The 24,711-nt window shown below is 44.9% G+C and overlaps 1 protein-coding gene across 5 annotated transcripts in view; it reads left to right on the top strand.

The window, feature by feature from the left end:
• LOC306781684 (aromatic-L-amino-acid decarboxylase-like) overlaps positions 1-24,006 on the top strand; it is a 41,058-nt gene extending 17,052 nt beyond the window's left edge. For 4 of the 5 annotated variants that reach the window (XM_079274657.1, XM_079274658.1, XM_079274659.1 and 1 more), the window contains 5 exons: positions 4,709-4,785; positions 6,617-6,636; positions 6,759-6,857; positions 9,141-9,242; positions 9,652-10,827. In XM_079274657.1, coding sequence (XP_079130783.1) covers positions 4,709-4,785; positions 6,617-6,636; positions 6,759-6,857; positions 9,141-9,242; positions 9,652-9,849 — 496 coding nt within the window. In that variant the 3' untranslated portion in view covers positions 9,850-10,827. Of the gene's footprint in view, positions 1-4,708; positions 4,786-6,616; positions 6,637-6,758; positions 6,858-9,140; positions 9,243-9,651; positions 10,828-23,980 lie in introns of those variants that run through there. The other variant, XM_079274660.1, reaches the window with a different exon arrangement.
• The last annotated feature ends 705 nt before the right edge of the window (positions 24,007-24,711 follow it).

A 24,711-nucleotide genomic window follows, 5' to 3' on the forward strand; every position in this document is an offset into this window, starting at 1 on the left:
CACATAAAATGACGTGGCGGGCCGGATTCGGCCCGCGGGCCTCGAGTTTGACACATGTGCTCTAGACCAGGGATTCCCAAAGTGGGGTGCGCGCACCCCTGGGGGTGCGCGAGCTGCCTCTAGGGCAGGGGTGTCAAACTCATTTTCACTCTGGGGCCACATCAGCATCACGGTCGCCCTCAAAGGGCCGGTTGTAAATGTAACCACTCCTAACATATTTAGTTTAGTTTCCCGGGATATCTGTGACTTCCACAACACGTACTAAGCAGAAATAGAGGTTATTTTTTCCATGGTTAATGGCGGACAGTTGAACGGCTTTCAGGGCGATAAGCCCCGCCCCCTCTCCGACGCGTCCAGTGCGAATGAACACAAATAGCCCCCGGTGAGACCGGCGGCGCGAATGGCTCAACTCAAAGTTTTTTTATACTCAAACATCTCCGCTCGATGTGAACTTTGAATTGGAACAGTACTTGGGCTGAGACTGATGACGTTTCACAAGTCCACGAGTTTACAAGTGCAGAGAAGTACGCATGTTGAGAAAGGCACGATCACTTGTTGGAAATCCTCTTTATGGGTTGTTGCATCTCCTGTCCACCTGTTGTGATCGTTTTAATGTCGGCACACAGACAACATGCTATCTCATCACTTCGACTTTCTATCTCATAATTTCGACCATGGGGATATTTTTATTTTCACATCTAACTTTTAATTTTTGTAAAAAAAAAAAAAAAAAATTTTTTTTTTTTTTTTTTTTTGCTGGCGGATTTGCGGGCCACAAAATGACGTGGCGGGCCGGATGCGGCCCGCCACGTCATTTTGACACCCCTGCTCTAGGGGGTGCGCGAGAGGAAAAGTGTAATGGCGGTCTGATGGTGTAATAATATTAAATATTAAAAAAAAATGTAATTTTAATTTAAAAACTGTCAGGTGGGACATCTGAAGCTATCAGTCGTAAAAGAGGAGAGGGACAGAGAGAGAGAGAGGAATCGGAGGCGAGGGGAACGGAGAGGTGCGTTGGGGAGAGACCGGGAGAAGAAATCGAGCCAGAGTCAGAGGAAGATGAGACGGAGGAGACCGAAAAGGAGGAAGGGATAGCACAGACAAATCGGGAGCACATCGGCCCATCGCGGAGTCAAGGTGAAAAAAGAGGAAACGAGAGTGAGCATCAGACTGGGAAAAAAAGAGGAAATATGATGAAAAGTATCTGTGTCTGGGCTTCACTTGGATTGGCAATGCAGATTCCCCAAAGCCACAGTGCGTGGTGTGCAGTGAGGTTCTGGCTAACAGCTGTCTGAAGCTCTTATTTACGTCGCCACCTGAACACCAAGCATGCCAGTGCAAGTCAAAAGCCCCTTACATTGTTTATATCGAAATTGGAGGAGTTACAAAACAGCCAAAAACAACTGGAGTCTCATTCATGTGTTGGGTCTATAAATGACGCACTACGGGCTTCATATCTGGTTACAGAATAGCGAGAAAGGGGCTACGGCACACAATCGCCGAAGACGTGAGCTTGCCAGCTGCCAGAGAGATGGTGGAATGTATGATTGGGGAGAAAGAAGCAAAAAAGTTGGACATGATCCCGGTGTCCAACAACACTGTGTCGCGCCGCATCGATGCTTTGTCCGAAGACATCCTGGCTACATTAGTCGGTCATTAATTGTAAATTAAATGTGATAATCTGCCTCTGAGCCTGTGCGCTCGCCATCCGTATTGCTCTTTAAAAGTGACGCCTTGTGTAACTGAAAGTTATTGAAACTTTGTTGCAGTGTTTCAGGGCATTTTCACACCTTCAGTTCGTTTGCTTTGTTGCAGTTGCTCCTTTGTTCGCCTGCAACATTTAACAGCGGACTAAATCTTGTAAACAAATGCCACGCGCGAGCAAACTGTTCTCTCATTGGTCCGATTCTTATGCGGCTATGAAGGCTTAAAAGGCTCTGTTGCTTCTTTTTTTTTTTTTTTTATTAAGGGGGGGGGGGTGCGCGAACCCGGTCGGGATGTAGAAGGGGGTGCGCGGCCTAAAAAGTTTGGGAACCGCTGCTCTAGACTGTCAACAGGTGGAGCCACTTCAGATAAATTCACCACATCGTCATACTTTCTTGACTGGGCACGAGTTACAATGCAAGCAGGAAGGACTTTAGGCAACCGAGATGACAGATCAGCACTCTGGTAATTGTCAACTACGGAGCCTGTTGGTCTATCCACTACAATGGGAGCAGGGAACACCTTCCCTCCAGCCAAATCATGACCCAAAAGCAGGTCTACTCCCCCTAAGGGAAGCTGGGGACGAATCACCACCACGACAAGGCCTGTAACCAACTCGGATTGCAAATAAACAACATGCAATGGAGCTTTAAGCCACCGCATCCCACATCCTTTGACTGAAGCACTGCTACCAGTGGAGGTCTTCTCAGAGAGGCAAAACTCCTGCCAAAAACAAGGACCGAGGCTCCTGTATCCCTAAGGCTGCAAATTGGGACGAGCTTCTCAGAATCAGAAATTGCTATTTAACCCTCCATACGGAATGGTGGAAAGGAGTCACACTGTTTTTTATTGGTCTGACAAGGACCAACTACACAGGGTAACTGCTGTGGTACTGAAACTATTAGCCCTACAGGCTTAGTACCTTCTGACTTTTTTTTTTTTTTAGAATTACAATGCAACTTTAATACAACAGCCCTTGTTATCTGTTCTTTTGAACCAAATTGTGTTGCATCCAATGGGAGGCCTTGTAAAGAGTTTGTGTAGAAAAAAAACTTTACACCTAAACTACTAAACTAAGAATGTTCTGCCATTTATTCTGAATTGCCATTCCAATTCTTGCAAACATACAGATTGAGCATCTTGAGACTTCAAGATTACTTGTTCAGTCTTCCCAACAGTTGAACCTGCAGACACATGTAAGCCCTGCTGCTCATCAAGCTGACTAGATTCACGGGGAAACACTCCCTGTTCAATGAGTGCAGTGACTACCTTAGCTCTAAGCTGACCTTTTTTAAGGGACGTTTGAGCAATTTCAAGATGGTACTGCTCTGCAATAGACATGAGCTGGGCTTTGGTACATTGAGCCAGCTGCTCTATTGTAGGACCTTCACTGATCTCTTGAAAATCAGAATTCATTGTGAGATCACAAAAACAACTTTGAGGAACAAATCTCTACAAGGTAGCACAACCAACAATGGCCTCCTCCTAAGTAAGCCAAACCACCAACACAAAGTAACACTACCACACAGAAATAGTGCTACCAAACAGCACAGCTTACCTACACAAAATCAGAGTGTAATTGAAATGCACCAATCACTAGGCTGTCTATACAAGAGCAGCTACTTAACTATTTCAGGCCACACAGTATAAAAATAGTGTTAATACTCTTACCCCTACGATACACTGAAATTCCAAACTTTTCTACCTCCACTGAGAAGAAAGTAGGTTCCACAAAATGTAGTCCCTGCAAGAAGCAAGAGACTACCTGAACACGAAGCTCACACAGATAATAGAAAAGCATGAGCAGTGGCTTACTAAGCCAGCCAGACGAATCAGGGTTCAAAGAAGAACAAAACTACAGCCTAGCATTTAACCAAAACTAGTGTGCACAATAATATTTCTCCACTCTTACTCACACAGCGTACAGCATGTGTGACGAACAAAGGCCAGCAAATGCCACCACATACTATCCTGAGGAATGAATATTTCAAACTGACCTATTCTTGAACTCACCTGGTTTCCTCTCTACCTAAGAAAATGTAGTTCTATCTGGCTGAACCTCAACTAGTCTTCGTCAGCTTTCTCGGACACGCCAGGGGCCACCCCAGGGTTACCGCACCAAAAACAATAAAGTGGTGCTGGTCTCTCAAACACCCGCAGGCTTTCTTAACCAGGCAAGCTCAGAGGAAAAAATAAAAATTCTACCTTAAGTGGTGACATCAGCCTGAACCTACCAAGTCGAGGCGTAAAGAACTACCGAAGGCTAACTGAGCTTCGGACGAGCCCCCATTATGTTACGACCGGCTCGGAAGTCGCAACACAAGGAGGGACACAACACCAAGTTCGATTAAAAAACGACAGGTGGCAGTTTATTACAGGACACAAATAAACTGTAATGTGCAAATCAAACTGAAGACCAGGGTCTGGTGCCATGCAGATGAGAGAGAGAGAGCGAGGGCGGAGCTAGGAGGCGCTTATATAGGTAACCCACATCCTCATCCAGGTGCCCTCAATCACTCGTCAGGGAGCTGCACCTAGAACTCAAAAGACACAGAATACACACACACGCACACACACACCCACGCATGCACAAACATTCACAGCAGGATATAGAACCATACGTAACAATATGAGCAAACTTTAAAAGTCTGTTGCTGCTGTTAGACAGGTTCGACCCAGCACTGGTGTGGCGAGTGGATGTTTGTCTCATTAAACTGAATTTCAATTTTAAGAACTGAATGTGGAATTATATAGAGTTGGATTTTCAGTGAGGATCAAATAGTTTCCGGGCAACTGAATTAAATTGCATTCAGTTTCAAGTTTATAGGAATTCAGTTTCTATGACACATATTCCTGCCCATACATAATCATCAAAATACCATTTTCATAGAAAGAGTTAAAGTCTTAAATATTGTATTTGTATTTTTGAATGGTTTACTGAGACAGCATTTCGTTGTCTCAGTATTTGTACTCAGATTACAGTTGAATCTAATCTAATCAACAGGGTGAAGAAGAGAGAGGACATCATTGGAGCCTTCAAGATGGAACCACTCTACCTGAAACATGAAAACCAGGAGTCAGGTAGTCATTTCACTTAAAGTGTTTGAATCCATGATCACAGATCAGGTTGGATGAATCTGGGGTCTACTGCATAACATAGTGACAAAAATGAACAGTTGTGACCTTGTTTACTGTTCATATTGTGAGGAAGGTGGTTAGTGTGCCCATTTGAGCCAAAATTCACACACATCCGATTCAACAATAACTGCTGAAGCGGGGCACCATGCTCTTAAAATACAGTGTCGTGTAGCTTAAACCAGATGAACACAGGCATGAAGATGAATGTGTGACAACTCGACAGGTGTGTGTGAGAGCGCTCTTGTACTTCTATGTTTGTGAGGACTTATGTGAGTTTTAGAGCTTGAGAGGGAGGATTTCTTTGTGTTTAGACTTAGTTTTAGGGAATGCATTCTGTCAACAAGGTTTGGGATTTGTGAAAAAAGTGTGTGTGTGTGTTAACTATTCAATGTTGGCTTCTGTGAGCCAGTTCTGTAATTTTCTACCTGTCGTTAAGCTAATTTACTGTATTTGTGACTTCATGTGATTATTACACCCTGTCACCATCTGTCCCTGCTGATCCGTTCTGTGCATCTTAGTACCCAACCCCTACTCTGCTTCTGATTGGCTGCTGAACGCTAACGTTAGCCTATACTATGATGCTGACCGGTGCTTCAAACTAGAAGTAGCGACCCCCGTATTCCCAAAGAAGACTACCTGGTCCGAACAACGGTTGCCCTAACGTTTTTGGGGAGCTAACTTCTGCGGGGGTCGATAGCTAGCCAGCCGGCCAGTCAATCTCACAGACTGTGCTGTGAGCTCGCTGGAGTTCTTTCAAGAGCCGCTCCACAAGAACAGAGCGAACCCCACTGATCTCCCTCTGGTTCTCTGGATGAGGAGCAGAGCACAGTGGGGTGCTGGAGGCTCTTTAGGGGCCTTGGGATAGAGGTTGAGTGTTGGGGAACCAGTGGGTGGGTGGGAGGTATGCAGGGGGTATCCGCTGTCCTCCAGTGTAATAATAATAACAACAACAACACGCATTATTCTTATTTTTCATATTCCCATATACGGGTCTACCTGCAAGGCAGACTTAGTGGACGTTCTTGCACATACGCAAAACAGATGGGGCAGCTAGGACAGATTATGAACTGACACATCATTAACATCATGAAAATCATCATCAAGATCAATCTTCAAAATGAGGATGAATCACACTTGACTTTAAAAAAAAAAAAGAATTTGATTCTGTGTCTATATGTATCCACATCTGCTACAATGGTGTGTGCTGGTGTATATGCTCCTAGCCTGCAGCTGGGCTCAGAGCTGCACTATAATTTGTCTGACAGACAAGCAGACAGAGAGAACGACAAACAGCTACCTCCCACCACTCTGAGGCACCTTACAAAAGCCTTTTGCTCACACAATCTGGACTATTCAATCTAATTAGTGGGTATTAGCAGCAGCTAACACAGGCCCCATTCTGTACAGATGAAATATCTGTAGCCAGTGGTCTGTGTGGACTGACAGTGCTGTGATCAGTGACATACTGTATAGGGGGTGGGCGTAATGACAGCAACACCTGGACAGTAAAAACAAAATAGCTTTACAATGGATAATGTTATGAAGCTGATAATGCTCAATTTCAGAGCTTTGTTGATTCAGCTTCATCGGTGCAAGTTGTTGTTTCCTCTTTTGTTGTTTCAGGAGAAAAAGGGAAATTGCTCTTTTTTTGTATGATAATCTAATGACGAGACCGACCCTGGAATAGATTGAAAATGCACCATTCACAATGTTCAAGATTACTTTGTGATGTGACATTTTTTACTGATTCCTGAACTGTTTCTTCCTTCAACAGGGCTGATCACAGACTATCGGGTAAGATGAATCAATGTTAATTATGTTTCTACAATTTGCTAGTATTCAAATAATCCCATCACGTCAAATTTGCAGAGGTTAAAGCTATAACCACTCTCCTACTCTCTTCCTCTGTCCTGAAGCATTGGCAGATTCCAATGGGAAGAAGATTTCGCTCACTAAAGATGTGGTTTGTCTTCCGTATGTATGGGCTCCATGGCCTGCAGGCTCATATACGAAAGGTAAGAGACCAACTGAATGATCCACCATGTGTCTGTGCCCTTAATGGGACAGTGTGTATGATTTGGTGGCGTCTAGCGGTGTGGTTGCCGATTGCAACCAACTGACTGCCCCTCTGCTCATCACTCCCCTCCCAAAGACTGTGGTAACATGAGCTGCTGAGTGCAAAAGCATGGTAACGCCGTTTGCCTTGCTCTGAAGCCATCCGAGTAATAATAACACAAATTTAAAAGTAACGGAAGTCAGGCAGTGGCAAGCGAAGAGGACCCGCTCCCTATGTAGATATGAAGGGCTCATTCTAGGCTAATAGAAAAAAAGATTCTTTCCGGTGATTACACACCAATGAAAACATACTTATGAATATTATATTCCATTTCTTTTAATAGATCCCTAAAATGCTACACACTAGCCATTTTGAATTTCTGGTTAACTTTTGAGTCGTGTCTCTCTAATACATTTCAGTAAATTCAGCTTATAGGTAGTGTTGATTCATAAAATGTACGAGTGCTGACAGTGGTACGCAATCTGGGTTTTACCCTTCTACCTCGTAGGGTCTCATTCCTTCTCAATCACTCCCAAAAAAATAGAAAACACTTCTGACGATCACATACGCCTGGTCTTTATGGTAAATGCCATCTCCGTTCTCCCTTCCACGCCCCACCTCATCCTTCTTAGCACTGAAGTCAGTCCACTGCCCTCCATCAGCATATCCTGTCAGCAACATTTTCCTACATTTTCCTCCAATGCCCATCCTCCCCACCCATGCTTCACCCCTGCATGCGTCTGTCTCTCCCCCTCATGCTCTGTCAATCAAATAAGCCTGTTTTGTGTTTACTCTCCATTTTCAATGAAGCGGCAGAAGCAGCAGTGATCCCTGCAGCCATAACCCGTGACACACTACTATACTGTACATCCGTCCTCTACAGATGGAACAGTTTGAGCTGTGTTTTTGGTCCTTTTTTATCTTGTAGAGTCAGACAATATGTTGGTTGACCGTGGCTAAGTGGAGAGCAGGGCCGTCCTTCAATTAGAGGATCGGCGGTTCGATCCCCGACTCCACGAGTCACATGTCAATGTGTCCTTGAGCAAAAAGCGTAACCCCAAAATTGCTCCCGTAGCTGTGCCTATGCTGTATAGATAGATACTGAATTGTAAGTCGCTTTGGATAAAAGCCTCTGCTAAATGTAATGTTCAAATGGAAATACAGCCTGTCTGATGTACCGATTGTGAGTTTAGTCTTTTCCAGGAAAACCAATTTAAGTTGCTTTTTTTCCTTTATGAACTCTAATGAATTATCCTCCCATGAGATGTTAACTGTAGCATTTTAATGATAAAGGCTTTGAATGTTAAATACCTAGAATACGGTAATTATCCAAACAGCCAATGAGGTCATTATAGTATATTGGCTTGTAAACACCTCTGAGTGATGATGAATTACCGGCTGGGAATTAGGAAACAAGTTGGTGGTCAACCAGCTGGTCTTTTAGGCCAGTGTTCGATCTCATTAGAGAGGCAGGAAACGTGGAGTTGAAGTTGGTCCATATGATTGTGATCAGATGTAGTGATGCATGTTTAGTGTTTCACTATGCATTCAATGTCCAGGTGGGCTACTTGATCATAAGTGGATAAATGTGTTCGTAGGAGTTTGTTTGATCGCACATTGTCATTTGAAAATTACATTTCCAGGGAACAGATTTTGATCCAGACTATTTCAAGGTTGCCGAGTCCTGATTTTGAACTGAGCATTCTCGGCAGTGCTTTCTACCAGGATGTGTACTATACCTCAACTTGCTCTATTAATCAGATGTGTTCTGTTATCAACAGTTACAGATGGTTACATTTAGTTTATCGTCAGGGGATACACTCCAGAGAGTTACAGACTGAATCAGTTGAAAACGTCATCTGATCTCTATGGTGTATAGCGTAATGATACAGCACTGCCACCTAGTGCGAATCATCGACATTTTAGCCTTTTGTAGAATTACTTGCTAATTGTTTTCTTGCAGAAGGCCAGGCACCAGTTACAGCACATGCTCTGTTATGCTGTATACAACCTATTACACCAACAATTTAATTAATAACCCCTCGCCCTTTCACTTGCTTGTTAAATTTACAAAGCAGTTTCTTTAACTTGAATGAACATTCGACATTGTCAGGTCTCTGCAGACTTCATTAAAACATGTGGACATTAAGAGCAATTGCGATTGTACTTTCATCTAGAAACACAGTACATTTTACAAACAGCTCATGAGTCAGAGTACATTATCTCTGTCTTGTCTTTGCAGCACGTGCTCCTGGCCAAAGAATTTGAGAGTCTTGTGCGAGCAGACAAGAGGTTCGACATCTGTGCCGAGGTTGTCATGGGACTGGTTTGCTTCAGGCTCAAGGTAACAACATCCAACATTAAAGAACTGCGACGTGATGTTTTTTGTTGAATTTTAGTTTACATTGGCAGAGGAAAGCTAGGTCTACAGTTGATTTTAATAATGTTGAATATGGTGTGTCATAAGATGACAAACACGTTATTTATCTATTGTACTGGCGCAGTCTTTCTTACACACATGAAACTCAATTACAGGTGAGTTATAAAGCGACGAGAGAGGCTTACATATATTTTTGCATGCACTGTGATATATGAGATAATAGAAAATTCTATATATAGAACTTCCAGTTAGGAAACACTATGAAATGCAACATGACCAATAGTGTAACCTAGTAACCCAAGTGTCGAGGAAAGATAAAAATCCTGGCTATCGTAAACGATGTGAGTTCTTTTTCCTCCTCGTCTCCTCTCAGGGCTCCAATGAGTTGAACCAGCTCTTGCTAAAAAGGATCACCAACAGCAGAGAGATCCATCTGGTGCCTTGCCAGCTCTCTGGCCTCTTTGTCATCCGCCTCGCCCTCTGCTCACGCAGCGCTGACTCATGTCACATCCAACATGCATGGCGGCACATCGTGCAGCTGTCCTCTGAGCTTTTACAAGATAATCATTGACCAAAAGGCTGGAAAGGGGCTGTCCACCCTAATTCCAAAAGTAGGACCAATGTGAGGACACGAATTCTGAGCTTCATCTTGCAGATGTAAAATGTCATAAAGGGAATGAACAATGAATTCACAGCTCCCTTAGCAGTAAGGTATCTTTCCGTCTGCAGCCATGCTATGTAAGCAGTGGTCATTACGTTGTTCAGTTAATGCATGTGGAAATAACCTTTTACAAAACGTATCAATAAAAACACAAATGTGTATGAAAGGAAATAATGCAGGTTCCAGATATTACATTTTCTATCTGCAACTTCTCCCTCCATTGACTTTGCTCTTATCTCTCACTTTTTAATGATTATGCTATTGTCCTCATTGTGATGCAATCAATGGACCTGTCTTTTCTGTCTATGCCGCTTCTGTGTCTTCTGCGGGAAAAAAACATGGGTTGGTTTGTGATGAATTTGTTGCACATTGTGTGTGTAAATTAAGTTATGAGTCAATGGGTGTCTGTAATTGTCTCTGGGTGGGTGCTCATACAGAAACACCTTTTATATGTCTGTTTCTTGACATGCTTAAATAAAGGATTAGAAATAAATAAATACTTTTTAAATTATAAATTATTTATATATTTTTTTATTTATATAATAATTATAAATTATTTATATATGACTTCATAAGCTAAATTAGTTGTTTCATATATAATGGCAGGCAAGGACCTATCATATTTTTGGATACAGAATTCCTATACATTCATTTAGTGTTTTATGCACTGAAGTTTCCCAAAACTGTACAAGACAATCGCTCTTTCACAGTCTTAACATAATCACCCTATAGTTATGTTTCTGTGTTCAGACAGAAATAAATGATTGAATAGAAGTTTAAAAGAATAGAGTTTAAAATCTAAGTTGTGTAAGTGGTTCATATGTTTGATATTCTTTTGGCTGCGAGTTGCATGCAATGGTAAGGGTTTATCTTAATAAAGTCTACTGTAGTCTGCATAGTGCTTGGATCTCTCTTTTTAAATCCTCATTAAAGATTTACAATATATTAGGGTCACGACAAAAGATTGAGAGGGTGTGCTATGGTCTTAAAAGTTTGAAAACCACTGATAGTATGAAATTGCCCTATCTGGACACAACTGTTGCGACCTCTCAACGCAACAATGGCTCGAACAGAGACTGTAACATGTTAGACACCACCACAAACGGCTGATGCAGTCAGTAGTTATGGTCCCAGTACGTTACTGAAAGAGTAGTGAAGATCCAGTCTGATGTCGTCCTGCTGTCCCTCCCCTGCAGTGTACGCAATTAAAGATGACAGGAATAGACACACACACACACCTCCACGCACACACACGCACACACCCAACCAATCAACATGCTGTGCCTTCTCTGAGCATCCTAATCCCTGAGGACAAAGGCGTGTGCGTTCTATAAATACAGATGAGGATTCAGTGTTAGATTAATTCTTTCAGCCGCTGATTACTGTCAACGGTATTGGCCTGCTCATTCACTTTCATCAAAATAAATTAAGATCATTCTGCAGGCAAATTTATGGTACAAGAATAATTGCAGACTGGCATAATTTATCTATAGTACTTAGTTTGATGTGTAAAACATGTCAAAAGACAAGTCATATTGGCTGTCTTTAAGACAAAACTGTAAATATGGATGATGGTACAGTTCAAGTTCTTGCGATATCAGTAAAATATGTGCTTTTACACGACACTCTTTTCACTTTGGTTATTGTGTGGAGTGTCAGTTCCTGCACATAGAGGGATAGATGCAATGGGGATTTTTCTCAAATCCTAAATAAGAATATTTGGTATATTCCTCTTTCACAAACAAAGAAACAATTCTTTTTTTGTCTGTGTTTATTTGTCTTGTTTATTTAGAGTTGTATTATTGGGTTATCGTTATCCATATTCATTTGTTGTACTATACTGAACAAATTTAGATTCAGGTATTGCCATTGAAAAAAAGCCATCTTACTGTAAAATATCAAAGAAGCACATTGATAACAACAACATGACAAAAAACACACAATTTATTTTCAAATGTTTCCAAACTATTTGACAGAACAAATAAGTCCAAAAATATCAAAACAAGTGAGTTCAAGAAAAGTCATGGCAAAGGTAAAACAACAACAACAACATAACTTGAATTGTATTAAATGTTTCTTGTAAAAAAGAAGCAACTTAAATGTAAATATAAATGCCATGTTTTAGCTGCTTTACTCCTCTGAGTGATTCTCTCAGTCCCAAGAAGCTTGTACTAGCCTATACTAGCGTCTACCTATTGTTGTTCAACATTTACTTGAGCATTTGCGCTGAGTTCATTGATACAGACAATATAAAGCACTCAATACCAGCAACAATCCGGTAAAATAACAGAGGAAATGTGAAAATATGACATACTATACTATGACTTGTTTGACATACTATACTGAGACTTGTGACTTTTTCACATGCTATGGAAATGCTTTTTTATGATTTTTTAACAAACTATACTCTAACTTTTTAGGACGTGTTTAATGATGTAACGTACTATGACTTTTTATTACTTTTTTCATGACAGAATTTACGATGTATTTTCGCCTCACTATACTAAAGGCCATGTATGACTCCTTTGACATGCTATAGTATGACTTTTTGCAACTTTTTTGATACATCATACACTTTGTTGCGTTTTTTGATACACTATACTATGAAAATACTATACCATGATTTGTTATGCCTTTTTTTCAACTTGCTATGCTATACTTATTTTTTTATGTATTCTGTTTTGACTTTTATTGCTTTTTTTTCCGAAAAACTATAATATTACTTTTTTGAACGTACTATGTAATGACTTATATACTCTACTTATACTATACTGTAACCTTTTTATGACTTTTTCGTACATACTATACTATGACTTTTTAATGACTTTTTTGACATACTATACTGTGACTTTTTAATGACTTTTTTTGACATACTATAACATACATTTTTTATAACGAATCATTGTGTCATGATTGTAACTAATCATTACCTACTGTAGTACTCACATTTATGCCTGTACCGCAGTGCAACCGAAACACATTTGCAGTCATGCGTCTTGACCAGGCTTTAGTGTTGCTCTCCCTCAATATACTTCTATTTGACACTTTATTTGGTACAAATAATAACAGTATAAAATAACACCAGTTGGAGCAGTGTTTAATTATGAAATGTGATTTTGAAGATAGACTAAGAAAGGCACATATATTACATATGTCTATGTACTACAATTGGAATTCAGTGGGGAAAATATCAATAAATTGATTGAACTACTTAAAAGAGTAGTCTCACCCAAATTGCCACTTGTCTGTCCGAGAACAGCCAACAAGACAACGACCACAGCTAGAGAAATTATCCTGTGGAGCAGGTTCATAATGTTATTAAACCTATGCATGCATTTCTACACACACATACATTAATACAGTGATTTTCAATCTTTTTTGAGCCGCGGCACACTTTTTACATTTACAAAATCCTGGGGCACACCACCAACCAAAATGACACAAAAAGACACTAACACAGTACATATAATACATATAGTTAATAATATAGTTTCTAAATGTATTTGTACTCACTTAGTGTGAAACCTGGTCCTGTTTCGATGAAGGCAAGGCAAGGCAAGTTTATTTGTATAGCACATTTCAACAACAAGGTAATTCAAAGTGCTTCACATAAAACCATTAAAAGCATCAAAACATAAGGCAAAAGAAAAGGAGATTTAAAAACAATTAAGAACATTCATTAAAACATTAAAAAACAGTACAAGAAATAAAATACAGTAGTAAAATGCAGAAATGCAGGAAATTGATTAATATATGAATTGAATGTGGTTCAATTAAAGGCAGCAGCAAACAGAAAAGTCTTCAATCTTGATTTAAATGAGCTGAGGGTCTCAGCAGACCTGCAGCTTTCTGGGACTTTGTTCCAGATATGTGGAGCAGAAAAACTGAACGCTGCTTCTCCATGTTTAGTTCTGACTGGAACAGAAAGTAGACCGGTCCCAGACGACCTGAGGGGTCGGGATGGTTCATAAGGTAGCAGCAGATCAGAGATGTATTTTGGCCCTAAACCATTCAGTGCTTTGTAAACCAACAGCAGGATTTTAAAGTCAATTCTTTGTTGGACAGGAAGCCAGTGCAAAGACCTCAGAACTGGAATGATGTGATCCACCCTCCTGGTCTTAGTGAGGACTCGAGCTGCAGCGTTCTGAATCAGCTGCAGCTTTCTGACGGACTTTTTACAGAGACCAGTAAACACATCGTTACAGTAGTCCAGTCTGCTGAAGATAAATGCATGGACAAGTTTTTCCAAATCCTGTTGAGACATAAGTCCTCTCATCCTTGATATATTCTTCAGGTGATAGTAGGCTGATTTTGTAATTGTCTTGATATGGCTGTTCAGGTTGAGGTCTGAATCCATAACTACACCTAGATTTCTGGCTTGGTTTGTGGGTTTTAACATCAGTGACTGAAGCTGAGCGGTGATTTTCAATTGTTCGTCCTTGGTACCGAAAACAATTACTTCTGTTTTATCTTTGTTTAATTGAAGAAAATTCTGGCACATCCAGTTGTTGATTTGTTCAATGCAGTTACCCATCCCTTGTATGGGATTATAGTCCCCTGGTGACATAGTTATGTAGATTTGTGTATCGTCTGCATAATTATGATAACACACTTTGTTGTTTTTCATAATCTGAGCTAGTGGAAGCATGTAGATGTTGAACAGAAGAGGCCCCAGTATTGAACCTTGGGGAACACCACATGTCATTTTAGTCAGCTCCGATGTGTAATGAGCCACAGACACAAAGTATTCTCGGCCCTTCAAGTAGGATTCAAACCAGTTAAGTGCTGTGCCAGAGAGTCCCACCCAGATTTTTAGTCTTTCTAGGAGTATGGCATGGTCGACCGTGTCGAATGCAGCACTGAGATCTAGTAAGACTAAGACTGAACTTCTGCCATTGTCTATGTCAGCGGTTCCCAAACTTTTTAGGCCGCGCACCCCCTTCTACATCCCGACCGGGTTCGCGCACCCCCCCCCCCCCCTTAATAAAAAAAAATAAAAAAGAAGCAACAGAGCCTTTTAAGCCTTCATAGCCGCATAAGAATCGGACCAATGAGAGAACAGTTTGCTCGCGCGTGGCATTTGTTTACAAGATTTAGTCCGCTGTTAAATGTTGCAGTGTGAACACAAACCGAACAAAGGAGCAACTGCAACAAAGCAAACGAACTGAAGGTGTGAAAACGCCCTGAAACACTGCAACACAGTTTCAATAACTTTCAGTGACACAAGGCGTCTGTCAGGATCCAGGATCCCTGTCTGACCCGGTGTGTGTGTCCCCTGATCTCCTCTCCTCATGTGTCCTGTCATTCCCCTGTCTGTTGTGGTGTACCATGTGCTCTGTTTGTCCTCTGCCTTCAGACACCTCCCAGGGCCGCACCCTTAATCGTGCACGGCTGAGGACACTCAAGCTGATCACCTCCTGCAGCCTGACACACCAGACTCAGGGCCCCTTAATGAGTATCCTGCCACTATATAAGCTCTGGCCCTGCAGTCTGGGAGTGTCAGGTCGTACCGTCTTTAACCGGCTGAAACCCCGTGGCATCCTCTGCCCTCCTTGTGTCTGTGGATTACACTCCGCCGCTCTGCCCTCCTTGTGTTTGTGGATGCGCTCCGCCGCTCTGCTCTCGTTGTGGTCTACGGATTACACTCTGTCGACTCCAGTATCGAGCCACGGGACTTCACGCCGTCAACTCACCAGCCCTCCAGTGTCGAGCCACGGGACTCACACCGTCGATCTGTCGCTCTACCCGCCTGGGGTTAAACGGACTACAATCGCCGTCAAGCTGCCAGGCCTCCGGTGTCGAGCCACGGGACTCACACCGTCGATCTGCCACCCGGGTGTCGGACCACGGGCTCCACACCTGCACCCACCTGTCTATAAATAAAGCCTGTTGAACATTCACTTCTGTCTCCTGTGGTCTTGCTTTTGGGTCCTATCTGTGAACTCCCGTGACAGAACGACCTGACCATAATGGACCCAGCAACCACAGGAGCAGCTACGCTGGCCGGATATAGCACGCAGCTGGAGGCACACCAGCAGAGGCTCATGGAGATGCGTCAAGCCCTGCAATCCATGGAAGCTGAGGTCTCTGAGGGGGACCCAGCAACCACAGGAGCAGCTACGCTGTACAGCACTACCAGGCTGCTGGAGGAGACGAGACGTTCCCTGGAGGAGATGAGACGTTTCGCTGCTGAGGTTTCTCGGGTTGGCTGGTGCGGGCAGGAACTAGCCCGGACAGTCAAGTCTCCACCAGTTCCAGCACCCGCACTATTCCCGCCTATCCTCGCTCCGCCGGTCTGGGAATCCCCCGTGCCGGCTCCGAGTCCCTATGATGGAACACTGCGGAGGTGTCAAGGCTTCCTGTTGCTATGCCAACGGGTGTTTGACCGACAGCCCCTGACTTTCGCCTCAGACAGGTCCAAGGTGTCTTACGTGGTCTGCTTACTGCGGGGAAGGGCTTTGGACTGGGCCATGTACACAGTGAGCAGCGACCAGCCTAATACTGTGGGGTATGTGGACTTTGTGACTGCTCTGATGAGAGTTTTTGACCCTCTGGGGAACTCTGAGTATATGGTCAAGCGCCTTCTCAGCCGGAGACTGAGCCATGCAAGGGTAGCGGAACACTCAGTGGCCCGGTCGACTCCGGCTCCCCGTAGTCAGACTGCATTGCAGCCGGCTCCTGTTCCTGTCACCTCTTCGCCGCAGCTAGCTCCGGTTCCTACCGCCTCTGCGGCACAGCTTTCGCCAGTCCCGGCCGCCGCCGTCTCCGTACCGCGGCGACCTCCAGTCCCGGCCGCCGCCGTCGCAGTGCAGCAGCGACCTCCAGTCCCGGCCGCCGCCGTCGCAGTGCAGCAGCGACCTCCAGTCCCGGCCGCCGCCGTCGCAGTGCAGCAGCGACCTCCAGCTCCCGCCGCTGCCATCCCAGAGCAGCGACGTCCAGTTCCCGCCGCTGCCGTCCCGGAGCAGCAGCGACCTCCAGTTCCCGCCGCTGTCATCCCGGAGCAGCAGCGACCTCCAGTTCCCGCCGCTGTCGTCCCGGAGCAGCAGCAACCTCCAGTTCCCGCCGCTGCCGTCCCGGAGCAGCAGCGACCTCCAGGTCCCGCCGCTGCCGTCCCGGAGCAGCAGCGACCTCCAGGTCCTGCCGCTGCCGTCCCGGAGCAGCAGCGACCTCCAGTCCCAGCTGTGGTCTCGGAGCCGCAGCTATCCCCGGACCTCGCGGCCGCGGAGCCAGAGCCGCTCTCTGGTCCTGCCGCCGCAGGGCCAGCTCCAGTTCCTGCCGCCGCAGGGCCAGCTCCAGTTCCTGCCGCCGCAGGGCCAGCTCCAGTTCCTGCCGCCGCAGCTCCAGTTCCTGCCGCCGCAGCTCCAGTTCCTGCCGCCGCAGCTCCAGTTCCTGCCGCCGCAGGGCCAGCTCCAGTTCCTGCCGCCGCAGCTCCAGTTCCTGCCGCCGCAGGGCCAGCGCCAGTTCCTGCCGCCGCAGCTCCAGTTCCTGCCACCGCAGCTCCAGTTCCTGCCGCCGCAGGGCCAGCTCCAGTTCCTGCCGCCGCAGCTCCAGTTCCTGCCGCCGCAGCTCCAGTTCCTGCCGCCGCAGCGCCAGTTCCTGCCGCCGCAGCTCCAGTTCCTACCGCCGCAGCTCCAGTTCCTGCCGCCGCAGCTCCAGTTCCTGCCGCCGCAGCTCCAGTTCCTGCTGCCGCAGTCCCAGTGCCCGCCGCAGCGCCAGCTGCAGTTCCTGCCGCGGCCGCCTCTACGCCAGTTCCTGCCGCCGCAGCGCCAGCTCCAGTTGCTGCCGCCTCTACGCCGCAGCCCGCTCCAGTTCCTGCCGCCGCAGCGCCAGCTCCAGTTCCTGCCGCTGCCACCTCTACGCCAGTTCCTGCCGCCTCTACGCCGCAGCCCGCTTCAGTTCCTGCCGCCTCAGCGCCGCAGCCCGCTCCAGTTCCTGCCGCCTCAGCGCCGCAGTCCGCTCCAGTTCCTGTCGCCGCCTCCGTGCCGCAGCCTCTCCCACACCCGGCCGCCGTCCCAGAGGCGCAACGACCTCCAGTTGCCGTCTCTGAGCGGCAGCGACCTCCAGTGCCCGCTGCCGTCTCTGAGCAGCAGCGACCTCCAGTGCCCGCTGCCGTCTCTGAGCAGCAGCGACCTCCAGTGCCCGCTGCCGTCGCGGAGCCGCAGAGACCTCCAGTACCTGCCACTGCGGCACCAGCATCCTATTCTCCAGAGCCCTTCCGCCCGCCCGGCCGTCCGCCGGAGCACCCGTGTCCGGAGCCCTTCCGCCCGCCCGGCCGTCCGCCGGAGCACCCGTGTCCGGAGCCCTTCTGCCCTCCCGGCCGTCCGCCGGAGCACCGGTGGCCGACGCTCTTCGGCGGCCCCGTGGCGGGTCAGATCCTGTCACCCCCTCCTCCGGACCCCCGCCGCCCACCCTAGTCGGCCTTGTAGCTGTGGGGACATCCCTCCTCCGGACCCCCTCCACCCGCCCTGTGTGGTGTCTTGTGTTACGTCTGGAATCCGTTCCTTAAGGGGGGGGTACTGTCAGGATCCAGGATCCCTGTCTGACCCGGTGTGTGTGTCCCCTGATCTCCTCTCCTCATGTGTCCTGTCATTCCCCTGTCTGTTGTGGTGTACCATGTGCTCTGTTTGTCCTCTGCCTTCAGACACCTCCCAGGGCCGCACCCTTAATCGTGCACGGCTGAGGACACTCAAGCTGATCACCTCCTGCAGCCTGACACACCAGACTCAGGGCCCCTTAATGAGTATCCTGCCACTATATAAGCTCTGGCCCTGCAGTCTGGGAGTGTCAGGTCGTACCGTCTTTAACCGGCTGAAACCCCGTGGCATCCTCTGCCCTCCTTGTGTCTGTGGATTACACTCCGCCGCTCTGCCCTCCTTGTGTTTGTGGATGCGCTCCGCCGCTCTGCTCTCGTTGTGGTCTACGGATTACACTCTGTCGACTCCAGTATCGAGCCACGGGACTTCACGCCGTCAACTCACCAGCCCTCCAGTGTCGAGCCACGGGACTCACACCGTCGATCTGTCGCTCTACCCGCCTGGGGTTAAACGGACTACAATCGCCGTCAAGCTGCCAGGCCTCCGGTGTCGAGCCACGGGACTCACACCGTCGATCTGCCACTCGGGTGTCGGACCACGGGCTCCACACCTGCACCCACCTGTCTATAAATAAAGCCTGTTGAACATTCACTTCTGTCTCCTGTGGTCTTGCTTTTGGGTCCTATCTGTGAACTCCCGTGACAGCGTCACTTTTAAAGAGCAATACGGATGCGAGCACACACGCACAGGCTCAGAGGCAGATTATCACATTTAATTTACAATTAATGAGCGACTAATGTAGCCAGGATGTCTTCGGACAAAGCATCGATGCGGCGCGACACAGTGTTGTTGGACACCGGGATCATGTCCAACTTGTTTGCTTCTTTCTCCCCAATCATACATTCCACCATCTCTCTGGCAGCTGGCAAGCACACGTCTTCGGCGATTGTGTGCGGTAGCCCCTTTCTCGCTATTCTGTAACCAGATATGAAGCCCGTAGTGCGTCATTTATAGACCCAACACATGAATGAGACTCCAGTTGTTTTTGGCTGCTTTGTAACTCCTCCAATTTTGATATAAACAATGTAAGGGGCTTTTGACTTGCACTGGCATGCTTGGTGTTCAGGTGGCGACGTAAATAAGAGCTTCAGACAGCTGTTAGCCAGAACCTCACTGCACACCACGCACTGTGGCTTTGGGCAATCTGCGTCGCCAATCCAAGTGAAGCCCAGACACACATACTTTTCATCATATTTCCTCTTTTTTTCCCCAGTCTGATGCTCACCCTCGTTTCCTCTTTTTTCACCTTGACTCCGCGATGGGCCGATGTGCTCCCGATTTGTCTGTGCTATCCCTTCCTCCTTTCCGGTCTCCTCCGTCTCATCTTCCTCTGACTCTGGCTCGATTTCTTCTCCCGGTCTCTCCCCAAAGCACCTCTCCGTTCCCCTCGCCTCCGATTCCTCTCTCTCTCTCTGTCCCTCTCCTCTTTTACGACTGATAGCTTCAGATGTCCCACCTGACAGTTTTTTAATTAAAATTACATTTTTTTTTTATATTTAATATTATTACACCATCAGACCGCCATTACACTTTTCCTCTCGCGCACCCCCTAGAGGCAGCTTGCGCACCCCCAGGGGTGCGCGCACCCCACTTTGGGAATCCCTGGTCTATGTTTAAGTGGATGTCGTTGAAAACCTTAACAAGAGCAGTTTCAGTGCTGTGGTGCTGTCGAAAGCCTGACTGGAAAACATCAAAGCAGTTATTTACGGTCAAGAAGTCGGTCAGCTGTTGGAAAACCGCTTTTTCAATTATTTTACTCAAAAATGGGAGGTTTGATATTGGCCTATAATTTTTCATCGTTGCGGAGTCTAAACTAACCTTCTTTAGGAGCGGTTTAATAACTGCAGTTTTTAGGGCTTGTGGGAAGACACCTGAGAGAAGGGATGTGTTTACAATTTGTAAAAGATCAGTGGTCATGCAGTTTGAAATATTTTTGAAAAAGTGTGTTGGTAGAATAGCCAAGCAGCAGGAGGATGACTTCAGATGTTGTATAATGTCTTCTAGGCTTCTACGGTCGATTGAATGAAATTGTGTCATGATATTTGAATGGATGTTATTCAGAGATCGGGACAACACATATCCTGTGGTTGATGTGGAGGCACTGACTGCTTGTCTAATTTTCTGAATTTTGTCAGTAAAAAAGGAGGCAAATTGATTGCATGCCCAGGTGGATTGGAGCTCAGCAGCTACCAACACTGGAGGGTTTGTTAGCCTGTCGACGGTAGCAAATAAGGCGCGTGTGTTGTTCTTGTTTTTGGTTATGATGTCAGAGAAGAATGACTGCCTTGCATTTCTAAGTTCCAAATTATATTTGCGAAGTCTCTCTTTATAGATGTCACAGTGAACCTGGAGATTAGTTTTTCGCCACCTGCGCTCAGCTTTCCGACACTCTCGTTTCTCCATTTTGACCAGCATAGCATTTCTCCAAGGAGATCTTTGCTTACCCGAGACAACCTTCACTTTAGTGGGTGCAATGGCATCAATAATATTTTTTACTTTAAAATTGAAGCCATCTACAAGCTCATTGACTGAGAGGCAAGAGAGGGCTGGTGTGGAGGAGAACTTCTGAATAAATAGTTCACTGGTGTTTTCAGAGATGTAACGCTTTGTCACAACCTTGGTTTGGACATTTGTGTGCAAGGAGATTGCACTCTCAAAGAAAACACAGAAATTATCAGAGAGTGCAACATCAGTCACAGCAACCTTGGAAATGTTTACACCTTTGGTGATGTTTAGCCCCTTGTTGTGGGTGGGTCCTGTCACATGCTGAGTCAGATCATAGTTATCAAGGACACCACATAGTTCTATAGACTCTCTGTCCTGGGGATTATCAACATGGATATTAAAATCACCAACAATAACAACACAGTCAAAATCAATACAGATTACAGACAGCAGTTCAGTAAACTCATCAAAGAAGGTTGCACAGTATTTAGGCGGTCTGTAAATGTTTAGGAATAAAGCTTGAGTGGAATTCAGAGCCACATATTCAAAAGAACTAAAATGACCAAAGGACATCTGCTTGCATTGAAGAGAATCATTAAATAAAATAGCAACTCCACCTCCTTTCTTATGCGCTCTTGTTTCGCTCATGAAACTGAAGTTGGGAGGTGTTGATTCAATAAGAACAGCTGCACTGTTATCTTGATTTAACCAAGTTTCAGTTAAAAACAAAATGTCCAGTTTGTGCCGAACAATAAAATCATTGATTAAAAATGTTTTTCCTGACAGAGACCTGACATTAAATAAAGCTAAGTTTAATGTGGTTAAAGCTTGACCGATATCCATGTTGTGATGAACACAACATGGATATCCTGGCAGGAATGGTAGAAAGACACACACGAAGCTCTTCCTCAACAGCTCTCAGTCTCTCTCTGTTTTTAGTTTTTATCGCTGTCAAGCTTGAGAAGCTCAGCTCACACAGATATGTGGTTGAAAACGGGAGCAATGTCAAAATAGCTTTGTTGGCCAGAATGGGGAACTCCTTGGCAACAGCTAACCAAAAACTGTCCAAAGGAAGATCAGCAAAGTTTAGCTTTAAACCACGATCTTGTTTCAGTTCAATGAGTTCCTCTTGCTCCTTTAAAGTCATGTCCTTTCCAGCAACGGATGCTGAGCTGTATGGGTCCCTAACCCAGTCAAGGCATTCTGTGAAGGCTGAAGAGAAATAAAATGACAACTTCTCCTCCAGAGTTTTCAAATGTTTGCCAATGACCTCGCACATTGCAGCAGTGTTGCCATCCTGCAGTTTCTCGGTGAGTGGGAACATCTCAAGGTTGCCACGCTGCACATGTTGTTGCCAGAGCTGCACCTATTTGTACAGTACTGTACCCTGCAGCTCACAAACGTGTCCTTTGTCTCTGTGATACTGTAATTCTTGTTCTTTGTTGATATGAACCTGCAACCAGTCAACATCTATTGAGCAGTCAGTGCTGTTACTGTAACAAATAGAAAGCACCATGTCCTCTCACATTGTTTCTTCTATCCATTCTCAGACTTTCTCCTTCCCACCTTCAACCACCTGTTTGCTCTCTAAACTGGCTAATATTGGTTGTGTCACATCATTTGATACAAGTGAAATCAATGTTGAGTGATTGTGTTTAATCAATGACATGTGTTCTCTATTTGTATTTGATTGTTGCCACTTGTGTTTACCAGTGTGGATGACATGTGCATTAGAGTGCAGAATGTGTTTTGAGACTGAGAATGTGTTTAGAGTTTTGCTGAAAAGTCTAAGTGAGATCTGCAAATTGTGTTTTACCATGTGAAACAGTTTAAGGTATTGACAACAGACTGCACAATCAGCTAAATGAGTTCAGGCAACTGAGAACTTTGTTCAGCCAATGGGTTTTAGTGTTTTAGCAATTGAGAAAAACTGTAACTTGGTTTTTCTGTATTTGGTTGGGTTTTCTGCCATTGCAGATTATTTCTATTTTTTAGAATGTGTTGTTCGTGTTTGATTGCATTGCCTGTATCCGATTGTATTTTCCATATTTACAGTGTGTTTTATTATGTTGCCAATGTGATGTGAACTTGATGAAGATGTTTTTTCTGAGCTGTTAGGGCCACACCTAACTGTAGTTTTAGTCTCATTGCCATATGCGCTTTAACTCTACTTTAACCATAGTGTACTTACAATAACCCTAATCCTTTTCTGACACACCTTTGCAAGCACATATATATATGAAAAACAAATAAGAAAACGTTGTATAACAGGATATGACGCCTGTAGTCAGGTGATCATTTTGTTCTGTAAGGGGAAATAATGAGACGGGCAACATGGGGAGTGTGCTGATCTGCTTGACCTCATGATAGACATGTTTTAAAAACACATAAACATTTCTGAGTTACACAATCTCAAAACAGTCGGTGTAAAGCCGACAGCTTTAACAGCATTCCAACAATTAGCTACTTCTACATCCAGAAATGATGCATGAACAGTGAAGATTGTGGACGCAGTGGCAAAATACAAATGTGTTTTTTCACATGCTTAACAGCATTCCAACAATGAGACCAAGTCTGGCACAAGACGTAGATGTATTCACCCTATTCAGTGCATCCACCCACCAATTCTCTGTCAGGTTCATGTTCAACTCACTTTCCCATTTGGTTTTGATTATAGAAGAGGTATCTATTGTAGTTATGATCTGGTTGTAAACTTTAGAGATCAGTCCCTTCTGAGTTGGTCATGGCACTCGTTTAGCAGTCCAGGAAACACACCGACCGCTTACATGCATTGTAAATCACATCACGTAATGCTACTTGTTGTGGAAGTGTATCGTATCGTTCTTTTCTATATAACTTGTATTGCTTAAACCTGTATATATGCAGACGAGGCCTACCAGACTAATTTAAAACCGAATGATAAATGATCTCATATTAAAGGTATTTTAGCATGTCTGGCTGTAGTGTCATCCTGATCTAACCACCTAACCCTCTTGTTACAGAAAGGCTAGGAACGTGGCCTTGGTGGGTGCATCGGCAGACAGAGGAGGACGACATCTGCGAGGGGGGGTTGAAGGGAGAGGAGACGAGATAATGTTCGTATACTGTTTTGTCTATTCATTGTGGTTATACCTCCGAACCATCTGTGGGGAAAGAGCTCTATCCATTCAGCTGAATTATTATTAGTGTCTGTTAAATAAATATGTTTTTGTATTTTAAGAGTTTTCTCATCTCGATTATTTCTCACCGGGAGGTTATTTTCCACCACACTACTCAGCCAATCAAATGTGTGTATTCCGACTCGAGTGAGATTTACACGCACGAGGAAAGACAACGAAAAGTCGGAGAATTATGTGAGTCAGAAGTTATTTCACATGGCTCTCTCCAAAAAGAGAAAAGTGGTCAGAGAGACCAGAGTCTTTAACTAAGAATGGACAGACTTTTATCGATTCATTCTTCAGACGGGCAGTTTAAAACCTTCCTCTTATTAGAAGATGAGAAAAATACAATACCGTGGCTTTTTTGATTGACTTCACTTAACACCTGAATTAACTGAATTTAATGCTGAAGAGTCATTCAGTTAAATTCATTTTTCTAAAATTCAGTACTTTATTTTAGGAGTCACATTTTTTCAAATGCACATTTATTTATTAGACTATTTGTTATTTATATTTCATCCAGTTCAATTTGAAAACTGACAATAAATATTGTTGAGATATGATTCAATTTAACT

This window comes from Melanostigma gelatinosum (genome assembly GCF_949748355.1).
Source record: "Melanostigma gelatinosum genome assembly, chromosome: 9".
Taxonomy (NCBI): domain Eukaryota; kingdom Metazoa; phylum Chordata; class Actinopteri; order Perciformes; family Zoarcidae; genus Melanostigma; species Melanostigma gelatinosum.